The sequence below is a fragment of the Mastomys coucha genome, unplaced genomic scaffold, assembly GCF_008632895.1.
Source record: "Mastomys coucha isolate ucsf_1 unplaced genomic scaffold, UCSF_Mcou_1 pScaffold22, whole genome shotgun sequence".
In the NCBI taxonomy this organism is placed as follows: domain Eukaryota; kingdom Metazoa; phylum Chordata; class Mammalia; order Rodentia; family Muridae; genus Mastomys; species Mastomys coucha.
Genome location: NW_022196905.1, coordinates 156944719 through 156959508, shown reverse-complemented (window position 1 = coordinate 156959508; position 14790 = coordinate 156944719). Strand labels below are relative to the sequence as shown.

Genomic DNA, 14790 nt, shown 5'->3' with positions numbered 1-14790 from the left:
GGCAGACCCCAGCTAGGGCTGTAGTGACCTGAGGGCAGACCCCAGCTAAGGCTATAGTGACCTGAGGGCAGACCCCAGCTAGGACTGTAGTGACCTGAGGGCAGACCCCAGCTAGGGCTGTAGTGACCTGAGGGCAGACCCCAGCTAGGGCTACAGTGACCTGAGGGCAGACCCCAGCTAGGGCTGTAGTGACCTGAGGGCAGACCCCAGCTAGGGCTGTAGTGACCTGAGGGCAGACCCCAGCTAGGGCTGTAGTGACCTGAGGGCAGACCCCAGCTAAGGCTGTAGTGACCTGAGGGCAGACCCCAGCTAAGGCTTTAGTGACCTGAGGGCAGACCCCAGCTAAGGCTGTAGTGACCTGAGGGCAGACCCCAGCTAAGGCTTTAGTGACCTGCAGGACAGACCCCAGCTAGGGCTGTAGTGTTGCTCTAATTTTGAGAGAGTCCTTGTCATATCAGGCAGAGTCCTCAGCCATGTGGCCCTCCTCAGCTAGCAATGCCAGGACCCCGGAGTCTTGATGAAACAGCTCCAGGTGACACTGATCTTCTAGAATCTTTACTGACGCACATACTCCCCATGCTATGGCAGGTTTTAGACAGTGCTAGTCAGCGTATTATCTTATTCTGGGATAAACAATTGCTCTTCTACGGAACTAATAAAACCCGCATCTCTCTCGTCCTGTCTCCTCAGGATCCACAGACTTCTAGAACCCTGACACTTATCTCAAAGACGATCCAGACCCTCGGCAGCTTGTCCAAGTCCAAGTCTGTAAGCCTATACGCATCATACTGTCTCTTTACGACTGCTGGGGGTCTGGGGTTCTTTTCCTCCCTGTAGAACCCATAAATGAACTGTCTTGCATACAGGGGTGGGTGTGTTCATCGCAGTTAAGAGGATAGCGAAGATAATCAAAGCCAGTGTCTCTATCTCCCAGCTGCAAAGATAAACGGTCCAACATGTCCGGCTGCGGACAGAGTCCTCAGCCACGTAACCACCCTTACCAGTCATTGTGGGGAGGCTCGCCGGCCATGGTGAGCGGAGCAGCCCCATCCTACTCTTTAGGTGGACAGCATAGCTAAGGCTCCTGGCATTGTCCCAGCACCTTGCCATCCTGGGATGGCGGGGCTGTAGATGTGAGCCCAGCGAGGGTGTGAAGCTACCATTCATCCACCCATAGCCTTTGCATCCCAAATAGCAGCAGATCCCCTCTGACCCCTTTGATCATAAGCCCACATTCCTCCATCATGTTCCCAGACCAGGGGTTGCTGCTGAACTTCTGTTCTTCCAGACTTACCTTAGCTTTGATCCGCGCCCATGGCACCAGGCTCCGTGACTGCATCTGTAGCTATTTGTAGCCCATAAACCCAGTTCCCAGGTGCCAGTAGGAGTGTAAAGATGTGCTTCGTGCCAGAACATAGACTCCCTAAGCAGCCTCTATGGCTAGTGTCTTAGCATCCTAGCTGAATGCTGAGGCCTCTAGGTGGGGCTGCATGCATTCACCCATGGCCACGGGATCTGGAATCGTTGTCGTGCCTGTCACTGTGTGTGGCAGCTTTCAGATCTGGGCCATGAGCTTCAGTGCTTAGTGGCTGTCAGCAGGTGACCTGGGCCCTGAGCATTAATGCTAATGGCTGTCAGCAGGTGATCCGTTTCCTTTTAGGCCAGTTTTAAGGAGTCGTACATGGCAACGTTCTATGAATTCTTCAATGAGCAGAAGTATGCAGATGCTGTAAAGAATGTAAGTGTCACCCCCTTGAAGGCCCAGTTCCTTCCCTACACCATGGTCATACCCAGGACCTGTCTCTCCACTCTAACTGATGCTGGTATGCCAGCCCTAAAATTCACCATTGGCTCCCCTCAGAGTCTAATATGGAGACTTACCCTCAGTTTTCTGTGCCAAAGGCCTTCTATTAAGTTACTTCCTGTTGCCATGATAAAAATGAACCACAGCCAACTTGGGGTGGGGGAAAGGGTTTATTAGGCTTATACTTCTACATCGCTGTCCATCAGTGAAGGAAGTCAGGCCAAGAACTCGGGCAGGAACCTGGAGGCAGGAACTGAAGCAGTATCCATAGGGCACTGCTATTGGCTGGCTTGGCTTTCATAGCTTCCTCTACTTGCTTTCTTACACCACCTAAGACCACCTGCCCGGGTTGGCATTGCCTACTGTAGGCCGTTCCCTCCCGTGTCAGTCATAGTCAGGAAAGTGTCCTACAGACACACCCACCGGTGAATCTGATGGAGGCAGTGTCCCAATTAAGTCTCCACTTCCCAGATATGTCTAGGTTTGTGTCGAGTTGACCAAACCGATCCACACAGGTCTAGGCTTGTGTCGAGTTGACCAAACCGATCCACACAGGTCTTGCGTTGACTGTGTTTAATGCCCATGTGTGCTGCCCGAACCCCGATGCAGTAGAGAAAGACACTTCAGGACCTTGGGTTTGCTTTTGCTCTACCATTCGGAAGCCATCTACACAACTTCTGTCTTAGAAATCATACAAGTCCCAGACAGGGAAGGGAAGACTTTCAACTGATGGAGGGGATCCAAGGAATGGAGCGGTCACACACCAAAGCTAGGGACCAGAAGGGAGAGTGACCTCACCCAGGCAGAGCTAGTGGGGTTCTGGATGGGCTAACAGAGGGCTCCCTTTTATGAGGACCTCAGGATATAACCTCAGGATATACCAGTAGAACCTGGCTTAGGCCCACCCAGCTCAAGTAGCTTCCCTAGCATGCACGTGGCTCCTGCTGACAGCCCCGACAAGGTCACAGCTGATGGACAAGACCTGGAGGCGTGGACTTGGCTAATATACTGGAGACAGGAGCTCTCCTAGGACTCGCCCAGCTCTCCTAGGACTCATATACCCAGATCTCTCCAGTGGGTTCAGGGGCAGTCTACCCATCCCAGCTAGGGCTCCACGGAAACACTGTCCACGCTTCCTCTTCTAATGATCTGATCTCCTCCTACCTCAGTTCCTGGATCTGATCTCATCCTCGGGGAGGAGGGACCCCAAGAGCATAGAGCAGCCCATCCTGCTTAAAGAAGGGTAAGGAATTAGGTCTCGGCCGTTGAGACTGTTGTATACTTGACCCTCCTTCTCTACCCCAACCCCTTCCAACTCACAGTCCTGCCTCGGGGGTCCAGGGAATGTATCCTGTTCTTGTTTGCGTCAACTCTGACAGACATGCCTACTTCCCATGAGCCCCTGCCCGACATCCCAGATCCCAGCCCCTAGTTGAGACTATTTGGCTAGGCCCGTGTTCCCTTATGTCTCTTTGGCTCAAGCTTGAGCCATCTCTAGGTAACCATCAGGCTGCCCTACCTATAGCTGCCCCTTTTTAATCGCCTTTTACCTTCATCAGGTGTTCAACAATATATTCATGACACCATGTGGTATACATTTAATTCACAACATCAAAGCACCAGGCTTGTCTCATAATACTTAACTTGGCCCAGTGTGTACAGGGCTTACAAACCTTATGTCGGTGGTAATAAGCATGCGGGGTAACTGGCTTCTGTAGGAGAGATGCGCCCTCTCCAGTTCTGCCAACACCCTGTCATGCCGAGGGCTTGGACTTTGACCTCAGTGCAAGCACTACCTGTTCCTCTTGAGGGTCACATCCTCAGGCCGCTTGTGGCCCTACACGGCTAGCTGCAGTATCATCTACGTCTGTGTGCGGTGGGAACTGTGCCACGCCACGGTTAGAGAGATTCATTACTCACTTCCACCTCTGCCACGGCCCTCCTCCATCCGTTACCTACCAACACAGAGCTGTGGGGTCGACTGTCCTCATTTCAGCGTAAACACTGGGATAGTTAAGTCAGCCCTGCTTATGTGAGGCCAGAGGGCCTGACTGCAGCCTCAGCTGATCTATAATCACCAGGAATGCTGACTGCCTCCTCTGCCTCGTGAGGGAAAACAGGTGGTGTTAGAAAAGGTCACTAATGCAGGCAGCAGTTGGGTCAAGAAACTGAGCACGAAGATGTATGTGACTCCATTACCAAGGAATCCACAGGTTCTTCTCCGCATGACACCTGGAGCCACACCACACGCCTGCTCCTTGACACAGTAAAGTCCAACATTCCAAATGGTGCTGTGTTCACAGATTTTACACAAACCCCCTTATGTTTACGGGTTGAAGAAAACTGCGTTTTCTGAGAAAGGACTAAGAAAGTAGAAGGCAAAACTGCTCAAAAAAAAACAAGAGTGTGAGCTCTTCATCTTCAGTCTTAGCACAAGGAAGTACAGTGACAGGGTTCCAGTCCCACTGCCCACCCGTGGCTCGTGAGGACGGAGGATGGTTATGACCGTGCGTCTGAAGGTAGCTCGGGCCCTAGCCTCAGAACACTCAGTAAGTGCCGTGTGCTCTTTGTGACAGGTTCATGATTAAGCGGGCCCAAGGAAGGAAACGGTTTGGCATGAAGAATTTCAAGAAGAGGTGGTTTCGCCTCACGAACCACGAGTTCACCTACCAGAAAAACAAAGGTAAAGAGGTTTTCTACTCCCTCCTTCAGGGCCCAGTAAGGCAGGGAGACCTTCCCAGTTAGGAGTGCGGGCTGACTGTCATAGGAACCTGGGTAGCAGATGAAACCCAAGAGAGACTCAGCCACAGGCCTCCGCCCCCCATAGAACCAGAGCTGACGCTGGTACCACTGACCCTCTGCCCCCAACTGTTATCTCCTCAACTCTTAGTAGCATGGCCACCCCAGGCACCCTTTTTGTGTCCTTCTTGCTCCTGCTCCTATAAAGGATGCAGAGCCCAGAGTGGTGATTCACTAAGAAGGCAGGAAAGGCCCAGGGGAGGCGCTACTTAGCCAGGCCTCTCTCTGCCTTATCGGGCTGGGACCTCCAAGTTCCAAGTTTCCGTCATAGGGATAGAGCTGAACGCCTCTGCCAGGCCCTAGATATAAACTGGCTGGTGTGCCGCAGTGCTGGAGATGGTGTGGACCGTGTTCCTGTGGGTCCGAGTGAGACCCTTTGACACCAGTGTGAAAATAGTTCCAAGGTCCTGCCTATGTGTATGTCCTGTGCTCTGAGACCCCATGCCTACCCCAACCCTGCATTCACAGTCTTACTATCTTCCGAGCCTTCGGGAAGGACAGTCAAGAGCCCTCTGCTGCAGCTTTGCAGCCACTGGGCCGGGCCTCGGAGAGCCGCACGCCTTGGGTGTGCTGTACGTCTGAGCCCAGCTCTCACACCTTTGCTGTAGGTGATCAGCCGCTCTGCAACATCCCCATCGAGAACATCTTGGCGGTGGAGAGGCTTGAGGAAGAGTCCTTCCGAATGAAAAACGTGAGTGATGGCTCCTTCCAACCTGACAGGCGGTCCCTCCTCTTCCTCGTCCACCTCTCCTGTTGTCCATGCCCCCTCCCCCACTACCCTGCATATCCAGGCCCAGGGACTCTGCCATCTGGGCACTCATACATCCCACCTCCTTCTCTACCTGGCCCAGTGGTAGAACCTACCAGAAGCTAGGCAGACGGCCCGGCACCAGCTGGACTAATAGCCCCTAATCCCGTCCTGTGTGCTCAGATGTTCCAGGTAATCCAGCCAGAGCGCGCATTGTACATCCAGGCCAACAACTGTGTGGAGGCCAAGGACTGGATCGACATCCTCACCAAAGTGAGCCAGTGCAACCAGAAGCGGCTCACCGTCTTCCACCCGTCCGCCTACCTGAACGGCCACTGGCTTTGCTGCAGAGCTTCCTCAGACACGGCCGTTGGCTGTACCCCCTGCACTGGGTAGGTCCGTGGCCCTTCAGCCCTGTTCATCCAGGCTCAGCGGTGGCTTTCGCACTGCCTGTGGCGAGTCAGCTAAGGTACTGACTAAAATGCAGGAGATAACTACTCAGAGACCACATGCACAGAGCTGTTCTGCAGGAGCCAGTGGTGTGGTCTTCCGAAAGGCTCTGTAGACGCTAGTGGGGGGTTTCTCTCTAAGTCCTGCCTGGGGCAGAGATGTCTTCAGGAGTGGTAGGCTTATGTGTGTGTGTGTGTTGGGGGGTGTCTGGAGATAGGGCAGGGGTCTCTGTCTCTTCTACAAAGAACATGAATAGCCTGTGCATCCCTGAGAACATGCTTAGCTCACAGATGCCTCAGCCTGGTTTCTCTACTTGGATCACAGCGCACATCCCCTTTCTGGAAACTTTGGTCAGCTGAGCCTCCCTCCATCGTCAAGGTTCTAACAGCTCTGCCAGTCCTGGAGGTGGCCTAGTGCCATGAAGATTGAGAGCGCCCCTTGTTAGACTCTTAGGTAGCTTGCGCACATAGAGGCAGCACTGGCAACCTCGTGTGACAAGTCCTGAAGTGGAGGACTGCTCAGGGTCACCCACCCTCAGGCTATCATTTAACCCTCCCAGAGCTTTGGTGTCATTATACCCAGCTTCGTTAGTGTAGAGCCCAGGTCCCAGGAGGGCCTCTTCTTAGGTTCTCAGATCTGTGTGTGTGGCCCTGTATTCCCAGATTCAAGGGTTCCCTCCATCTTTAGGCTATGACAGGAGCCAGAACCTTACACATAGCCTTCGAGGATGAAGGGATTCATGGACTCATGTGTGGGGCTCTTCTGGGTCATTCCTACCCCATGTATCCAAAGACGACTTTTTCCTGTATCGCTAATGTGTCCAGAGTTTGTCTCTCCCTCTCTCTAACATAAAACGAGTGTTTAAGAAGACACATTCACCATTTTGTATTTGCTGTCTTTGGACAGTGGGCTCCCAGCAAACATCCAGCTGGACATTGATGGGGACCGTGAAACAGAGCGCATCTACTCTCTCTTTAACCTGTACATGGGCAAGTTGGAAAAGATGCAGGGTGAGTGTGGGCCCTGGGCACCCACTGTGGGGAAATGGAAGTGGGTGTGTCACCACAGAAGTGTCCCTAGGGAGCCTCTGGGGTTCCTTGGTGCCTGTAGGTGTCTGTTAAGCCACTTTTGGACAGGGAGTTGGCATGGTTTTAAGAGCAATTGGTAAGAGAGTAGTCTGGCTATGGGACATTATAACATTTTCAGGTAGAATTTAACATGCAAAAAAACTGTGAACTTCCAAATTCTTTAGTCTTTCTCAATAACATCTACATCACCAAAAGATTTCATCCTCTTGTACTCTCCAGAGGGGTATGTGTGTGTGTGTGTGTGTGTGTGTGTGTGTGTGTGTGTTATATATGCACACATGTGGATACACACATGACTATGATACAGGCATACTGCATGTTTCAAATATCTGTTACTTTGCCACCCTTAAGATTTAATTTCTTTATAGAATTAAAGCAAACAATCTAAGTGGGATGAATTAGATGTCGCCTGAGCAGGCTTCCTTTCCTGGTGCTGAGAGAACGTCCTGACAAAAGCAACTTAAGGGAGAAAGTGTCTATTAGCTCAGAGTCCCAAGGTACAGCCCATTGTTGGGGAAAATCAAAGCAGTGGGAACTTAAAACAGCTAGTCACGTTACATCCACAGCAGAGAGCAGTGAATCAGTATTCACGCCAGTGCTGAACTCACATTCCCATGCATTCAAAATCTGCTGCTTAGGGAATGGTGTCACCCATAGTGGATAGGTCTTCCCACCTCAGTTACCACAGACATGATAATCACACACACGCACTTGCATGTGCACACACACAAGCAAGCACACATGCACATACACGTCCACCTGGTCTATGTAATAGCTCATTGATACTCTCATCCCAGATGACTTTAGACTGTGTCCAGTTGACAACTAAAGCTGCCCCCTTCCAAGCAGATTCCATTCCCTTACTTGATTGTTCTCGTTTATACTGGTTTATATTTTCTTCTCCTGGTTCAGAATCAATTTAATAATGCAGTCAAGAATTCCGAATCTGATGGCTGGCTTAAGGGCTGACCTCTTGGTGTTGAGGGGAGCCATGCCTCTCTGGTTTGCCTTTCAAGTCCTCTGTCCCTCACCATGAGAAACGTATAGCAATAGCCAGTGGCTCTCTGGTCCAGTCCTATAGGGCCCAGGCTGCCATGCAGCCTGCCCTCCTTCTTATCTGTCCACTGTCCCCTTAGTCCCTGCTGGCAGTTTCTGTTGGGTGAGCTTGGCTTTGTCCCCCAGACAGACTCTGTTGAGATAAGGCGGGTGAGTGCATAGCACACAGCACCCTGATCTTACTGAGTGGGGGTTGGCTAGCTCCTCAGTGTTTTCTTCCTTCCAAATGCAGGATGGGAAAGCCAGGCGTTTCCCAGGTCCTTTTTGTTTAACAATTCTGTTGACCTACTTTCCTCTTCCCCGGCTTTTGTTAGGGAGCAACCCGTCCTGCTCTTCCTCCCTCTGCCTCTTCACTGAGAAACCTCCTTGACTGAGTATCTATGTCATGAGCGAGTTCTGTCTTGCATGGAACATACCCATGGAACATAAGGCCAGTTCAACCGAGTTCTTTGGCACGTTAAGATCGCCTCCTCTCCTTCTTAGTCTCTGTGTGAGACCTGAGTGGAATGGCTCCGACTGTCACTTTCTCAGGGTTACATGGCCTTTCCGCTGCCCTCCCCTCACCAGAGCTGCCTGCCTGTCCAGGATTGTTCCCAGCAGTTGCCAGCCCCTTCTGTGTGGGTCCAAAACTGCTCATGCCCCGCGTAGCTCTAGGGAAGCTCTCATCTTTTGTGTCTTCTGCCTTGGTTGCTTTGGACTGCCATAAACTGGTTGTTGATGGTCATGGTGACAGCTCTGGAGGCTGAGACCTCTGGAATCCAAGCCATCGCACTGCTGGTTTTGGGGGTCCGGGGGGAGAGCGGTTCTTATTGCAGACTGACTTCCCGCTATGCCCAAAGGTCTGGAAGATGCTTTTTATAGGATGTTCCCTTTCACAGAGGAACTAGTCTCATCCACGGGGGCTCTGCCCTCGTGATTGGACTACCTCCTGATACTGAACTTAGGAGTTAAGATTCCTATACACAAGCCACACATGTGACACTTGCCGATAATCCAAGAACTCAACAGACAAGAAGCAGGATGCCCTCAGAAAGTTCAAGGTCATCCTGATTTACATACTGAGTGGAAGCCAGTCAGGGCTATACAACAAGGGTCGCCTAAGACCATCAGAAAACACAAATGTCTACATTAGGATTCATAACAGCAGCAAAATTACAGTTATGGAGTAGCAATGAAAGTATATTTGGTTGGAGGTCACAACATGATGAACTGTATTGAAGAGTCGCAGCACTGGGAAGGCTAAGAACTAACTGTAGTTCCCAGTTAGAGTTTTGCTCAAAAAACAAGCCAACAAAATAAGCAAAGACTTTAACATTCAACTTTGAAGGGAAATGAGCTTTTATTCCATGGCATTGGCAGAATTGTAGGTAGGGCTTGAGTACCTAGCCTGGGACAGTGAGGCAGAATAGCATACCGACTTGGGTCTTCAGGGTCAGGTGAGTAAGGCCAGCTGAGGTGCCTGGGTGGTCCTTGTTGGTGGCCAGAAGCCATAGTGTGACTGCAATGGGGGTGATTAGGAAGATGGCCTGGGGAGAAGGTGAGAATAAGAGAGAACAGAGATCCTTGGCCACTGCTGGACACACCTTCTCTCCTGCTACCCTCAGAGCTGACATATCCTGGCCAGAAGCCTCTGGTGAGTGACATATGTCAGGCTTTGTAGACATGCAGAATGGAAGTTCATCCTGAGAACCCCCCAGACAGCTGAGCCCAGGGTGTACCCAGTGTGTAGGTGTGGACGTCTCTCTTGGCTTGACTGGTGGGCACATGGGTTCCTGAATGTGAAGCTCATTCCATGAGATCGGCTGGAGACAATACCAAGGCTGGGATATGAGGTCTCAGAATGTGAACTAGAGAAGCCTTGACTATGCCAGCCCATCCAGAGCTCCTCCAGGCTGGATAGCATGTGACCCCGGAAGTGGCCCCTTTCTTGTCTGAGGGGAAGAAAACGCTTTTTGAGGGAGGGAATGCAGAGATATGGTGTGGCTAGGGAAAGCAGAACCCTGAGCTACACCCCATACTGACACCCCCCTTTTTATGCACACCCCATGGCAGAGGCCTGTGGCAGCAAGTCTGTGTACGATGGCCCTGAGCAGGAGGAATACTCAACGTTCATCATCGATGACCCCCAGGAGACATACAAGACACTGAAGCAGGTCATCGCTGGGGTGGGGACCCTTGAGCAGGAGCACGCACAGTACAAGAGAGACAAGTTCAAGAAGACGAGATACGGGAGCCAGTGAGTGTTGGGGTGCTCCTCAGCCACTGTGGTTGATATAGACATCTGGACCTTCAGTGAGCATCCACCTCATGTGGGAGGGTCCTGGGGTTCCATGGAGTTGAGAGACCTGGCTTGCCTTAGACTTTTGTCTCCTGCAGAGCTGGGTACCAGCTCTGCTGTGTGCAGGGAGCTAGCTCCCACTAGCAGCCCAGTTTGAGGCCTTAGGAGCAGCCTGGGGCTACCATCTGCCATCACACACACCCTTTCCCACCTCTCCCAGCCACCGGGCGTGCCTCTGAGTGCCGGGTCACCAAGCTGAGCACATTCTTGTCCCTGGTTGAGGTGGGAAGGGTGTAGGTAGAAGACTCAAGCCAGATTGGGACATTCCGCCTCTCCAACTCTGGCCCTGTGGCCCCAGGTAGGTCAAGCTTTACAGCTGAAGAGTTGGAGAAAATCAAGCTCAGTTCCATAAAGGACAGGGCAGCTCCTGAACCACATTCAGCAGGCAGTGTGGTACTACGTCCACCAAAGGACTTCTCCGGAAGTGCATGTGGCGTAGCCCTTAAATGGTGGCTGATCCACAGGGAGCCCAGAGGCCTATATGCCCTCCCAGTAACACCCTTCCCCAGGGAAAGATAGAGTGATGCTCAGGAAGAGTAATAGGGCCCCATCCCAACTGCATTGGGACCCTTAGAGCTGGCCATGGCCCATGTCCTGACTATCCCCGGATACTCACAGGGCTGAGGATTAGCATCTGCAGGTGGTGCTGACTCCAACCTCCGACCTACCTGCACTGGATCCCAGCCAGTCTCATAATTCTACCTGATGCCTTTGGACGTTCCTGTGGTAGTCCACATTTCCCCTCCAGAAACATTGCTTTGATCGTATTTAACATGCCTGTCAGCCTCGCAGTCCAAAGCCCACCAGCTGAGAGCCGTGAGAGGCTTCATTCCACTTCTCAGGGAGGGAGGTGGGGTGTGTACTCACCGTGGAGCAACAGCTACCAAGCACCCACAATGCTACAGGCCCTGGCCCAGCAAAGAGCATCTACCAGCACACAGAAAGACAGAGCCATGCCCTCCCAGAACACATACAACATATATATGCACACATCCTGCATGAGTGATACTTCATGCAGTATACGTGTGTGTACAGCCCACGTATGTCCATACTCACACATGCATATGTGTGTGTGGGTTGTGTGGTCAGAACGCACAGCCCACATGTATGTATGTATGTATGTATAGTGCTTATGTGCCCCGTACGCCAGCACACATGACATCTACACATGTGACACACCATGCACAGGAGAAAGCTGAGTCACGGTGCGTGCCTCCTGGGGGTCAGCATCCACTGTTCTTTATGGATCTGCTCTTTCCACGGTTTTTTGTTTTGTTTTGTTTTGTTTTTTTATGATGAGCGTGCATCACAGTGACAAACAGAACAAAGACAATTAAAAGTACATTGGTTGTTGGGGTATCAGGAGCAGGACCTCACTTTCTCCTCTCTGCTCATTCTCCAGGGAGCACCCTATTGGAGACAAGAGCTTCCAGAACTACATCAGGCAGCAGTCTGAGATCTCCACCCATTCCATTTAAAGTCACAGCGCTTCCCAGAATGACGGTGTTGACCCACACTGGGAAAAAGCAGATGACAGAACACATACATGGAGAGGAACCATGTGCACCCGTTCACACCGGTCCTACCAAGCTGGTGGGGCCACCGCGAGCCAAGCATGCTCTCCTCAGCAGGAACTGTTGCCTGGGCTGTGCGCTCTCCTTAGCTGCCAGCACCGGTGGTCTGAGCCATCCTGGAATGTATGATCATCTGTCTTTTTACTCCTTCAGTTGTATGGGGATCCAGGGATCTGTTAAATATTAGGGACGTGAGGACTTTGTCTAAACCTGTTCCCTTGTGGCCCAGTCCCTCTTCCTAGAGCCACGGCTGGTTCATTCATGTTGGTTCATTCATGTTAGGGTGCACCTTCTGCAGTGTGCGCTCTCTTGTTCCTTGTCTGCTCGTCTGTCTCTGTGGCTCTGTACACATGAAGCAGTCTGGCCCTAGCCCTAAGCATACCCGGAATCCTGCCATTCTACTCAGTCCCTGTGTGGGATGTTAGAAACAGTATTTTCCTGGCAGCCGGCAGGCAGGCTACCTTTCTCCTTGGCTTATGTTGGTTTGTTCTTGGCTAAAGGGTCATTTTGGGGATGGACAACATGGTACAGAAACCCTTTGATCTTTGAGGATGTGGGGTCCTTTTAGAGTCCCTGGAGAGGGAGGGTTGTGAACCCTGTCTTCTCTGGGTGACAATCACCCCTCAGTTTGAACACAGTTCTGGATGCTGGGTCAGGTTTTAAACTAGAATCCACAAGCTTGCTGCCTTGGTGAAAGTTTGGGAAAGACTTTTAAAAGCTGTGCATTTTCCAAGCTGTCTTTCTTAATGTTTTTAAAGGATTGTTTTTAAGTAGCATTTTGATATAAGACAGCATAAAACACCAGCAACTATATGCATTAAAGGGGATGGCCAATCCAAAGGGAACAGTGTCTGATTTCTCACAAAGCCAAAGGGTCCTCAGGGACAGAGCTCTAAGATGGAGACTGCACCGTCAGCAGTAAAGGCCAAACATGGGATTTCACATGCCTGTGTCTCTGTGAGCCCAACAGGCTACACATGGCAATGTCTGGAACCACTTTTGATTGGGGAGGGAGAGTCCTGAAACAGGCAAGACAGACTGCACCAGCTTAGCCCCACAGTGCTTCTGGAGCCTCACCCCAAACTGCCCCTCCAGGCTGGGAGAGGGTGCCCCGTGGGCATATGTTGCTGAAGGACACAACCACACATCCTGGTACCGTTTTTTTCTCTTTGTTCTTTTCTCTTTGTTCTTGTTAGGACTTCACTCTGCATCTAGAAACATAATCGCATTGGGCATCACAGTAAGAGAGGAAGGAAACAAAAATTACCATGGACTTGCAAGGCAGGCTACACTGAACATGTTTTTAACCTTGGGTTGTAACTTAATGTTTCTGTTTATAAGTACTAACTATTTGCAATGTATTTTACTGGCGGATTAAAGCAGATGTTTTATTCTTTCTGTGGAGTGGTTTGGATTTCCAGAGGGGAGCAGTGTACAGGAGGTTCCCTACAGGGAGGGTGGCAGATAGAGGTGGATGGCATCAATGTCAGCCCAGACAGGTGGTGGCTCTCATGACAGGTGACATTTCTGACAGCATGGTGTGGAAACCCCTTACCTCACTAGGACGAGGGACAGCACTGAGCACCTAATTCCCTTCTCCCCTCTTCTCCCTTTGGTCTTCACTCTTCTTTCCCTTTTTAATTCCACTGAGAGGTAAATGGGAGCCAGACCCATTGGATGAAAAGTCTGGAGTTCGACTTTGAGAGCAATGAGTTTTTCTCTGGGGACTTTCTGGGACCAAGAACTCAGGCCAGAGGCTTCCCAGGTCAGGGTGAAGCTGGCATGAGTCGCTGGTCAGTCTCCACTGGCCACAAAGGAGAACAGAGTGGACCAAGGAAGAGATGACCCTGCTGCTTGGCCTCCTGTCTGCCAGGGAACTCCCAGGAGTGGAGTGGTGTGGGATGTCTGCCGCCCTAGCCACAAGCATCTGTTAGTCTGGTCAGCAGGAAGCAAAACATAAACAAACAAAAAAACAATCCCGCCGCAAGAAAAACCCACAAAACAAAACATAAAGATTTGGAAAATACTTAGAAGATTGACCTCATATTCAAGCACGCCTAATCAGAGATCAGCTCATACTGGAACATGCTCAGGCCGGGCTCCAATCACACCAGAGCATGCCTAAGTAGGACTTAGTTCACACCAAGGCATGCCTAGTCAAGCCTCAGTTTTCTCTGGAGTATGCCCAGCTAAGGTCCAACTCACACTGCAGCATGCCTAGTTAGGATTCAGATCATTGGGGGTGGGCAGGGCTCACACTTGATCTCTTTAGTTTAAGAACTGCTAGGCTAGGAATAGACGAGTCCCTGTGGGGAGGCAATACAGAAAACGGACCACAGGAGATCTTCGGCTCAGCTTTGTTAGTTCAGGTTGTGCCCCCAGCACCATCTGTTAAAGACTTCACACCAGAAACCTCAGGCGCGCCATATTTGAGAAGGGGATCTTGGGAAGTTATGAAACTGAAATAAGGTCACCAGCATGAATCCCTGTTTCTAGAAAGCGACAGCTTCCACTGAATGTCTGTAAGGCTGATTAACGGTGAGACTTCCATGCGTGTGGCTGGCTTAGAATGTCACAGGACCAGAGTCTAATTACAGTTTATGTGGGGCTATTTTCTTTTTTTTTTTTACTGTAGGATACCTTAAATAATCTAATCAGGAAACATTTACACTTAAGGGATGAAACGTCATGACTATTGTTATTATTAGAGATTGATGTCTGTTCTAGTAGGTCTGATATCTCATTACGGTTACAAATGATATGGATAATAATATGTATTATCCATACAAATATGGATAATATTTGGTCCGTGGGAAAATTTTTTTTAAAAAAGATTTATCTATTTATGTATGTATTTTGAGTGCCTGTGTGTATATTATTTGCATGTATGCCTGAAGGACAGAAGAGGGCATCAGATCCCTTTACAGATGGTT

General features: G+C 50.7%; 1 protein-coding gene across 4 annotated transcripts in view; it reads left to right on the top strand.

Annotated features, from left to right (window-relative positions):
- Rasa3 (RAS p21 protein activator 3) overlaps positions 1–13254 on the top strand; it is a 224645-nt gene extending 211391 nt beyond the window's left edge. For 3 of the 4 annotated variants that reach the window (XM_031339136.1, XM_031339140.1, XM_031339137.1), the window contains exons 16-24: positions 691–768; positions 1661–1738; positions 2974–3047; positions 4381–4487; positions 5212–5294; positions 5535–5743; positions 6708–6811; positions 9998–10181; positions 11686–13254. In XM_031339136.1, the coding sequence (XP_031194996.1) occupies positions 691–768; positions 1661–1738; positions 2974–3047; positions 4381–4487; positions 5212–5294; positions 5535–5743; positions 6708–6811; positions 9998–10181; positions 11686–11761 (993 nt within the window). In that variant the 3' untranslated portion in view covers positions 11762–13254. The remainder of the gene's footprint in view (positions 1–690; positions 769–1660; positions 1739–2973; positions 3048–4380; positions 4488–5211; positions 5295–5534; positions 5744–6707; positions 6812–9997; positions 10182–11685) is intronic. The other variant, XM_031339138.1, reaches the window with a different exon arrangement.
- Positions 13255–14790: the final 1536 nt, after the last annotated feature.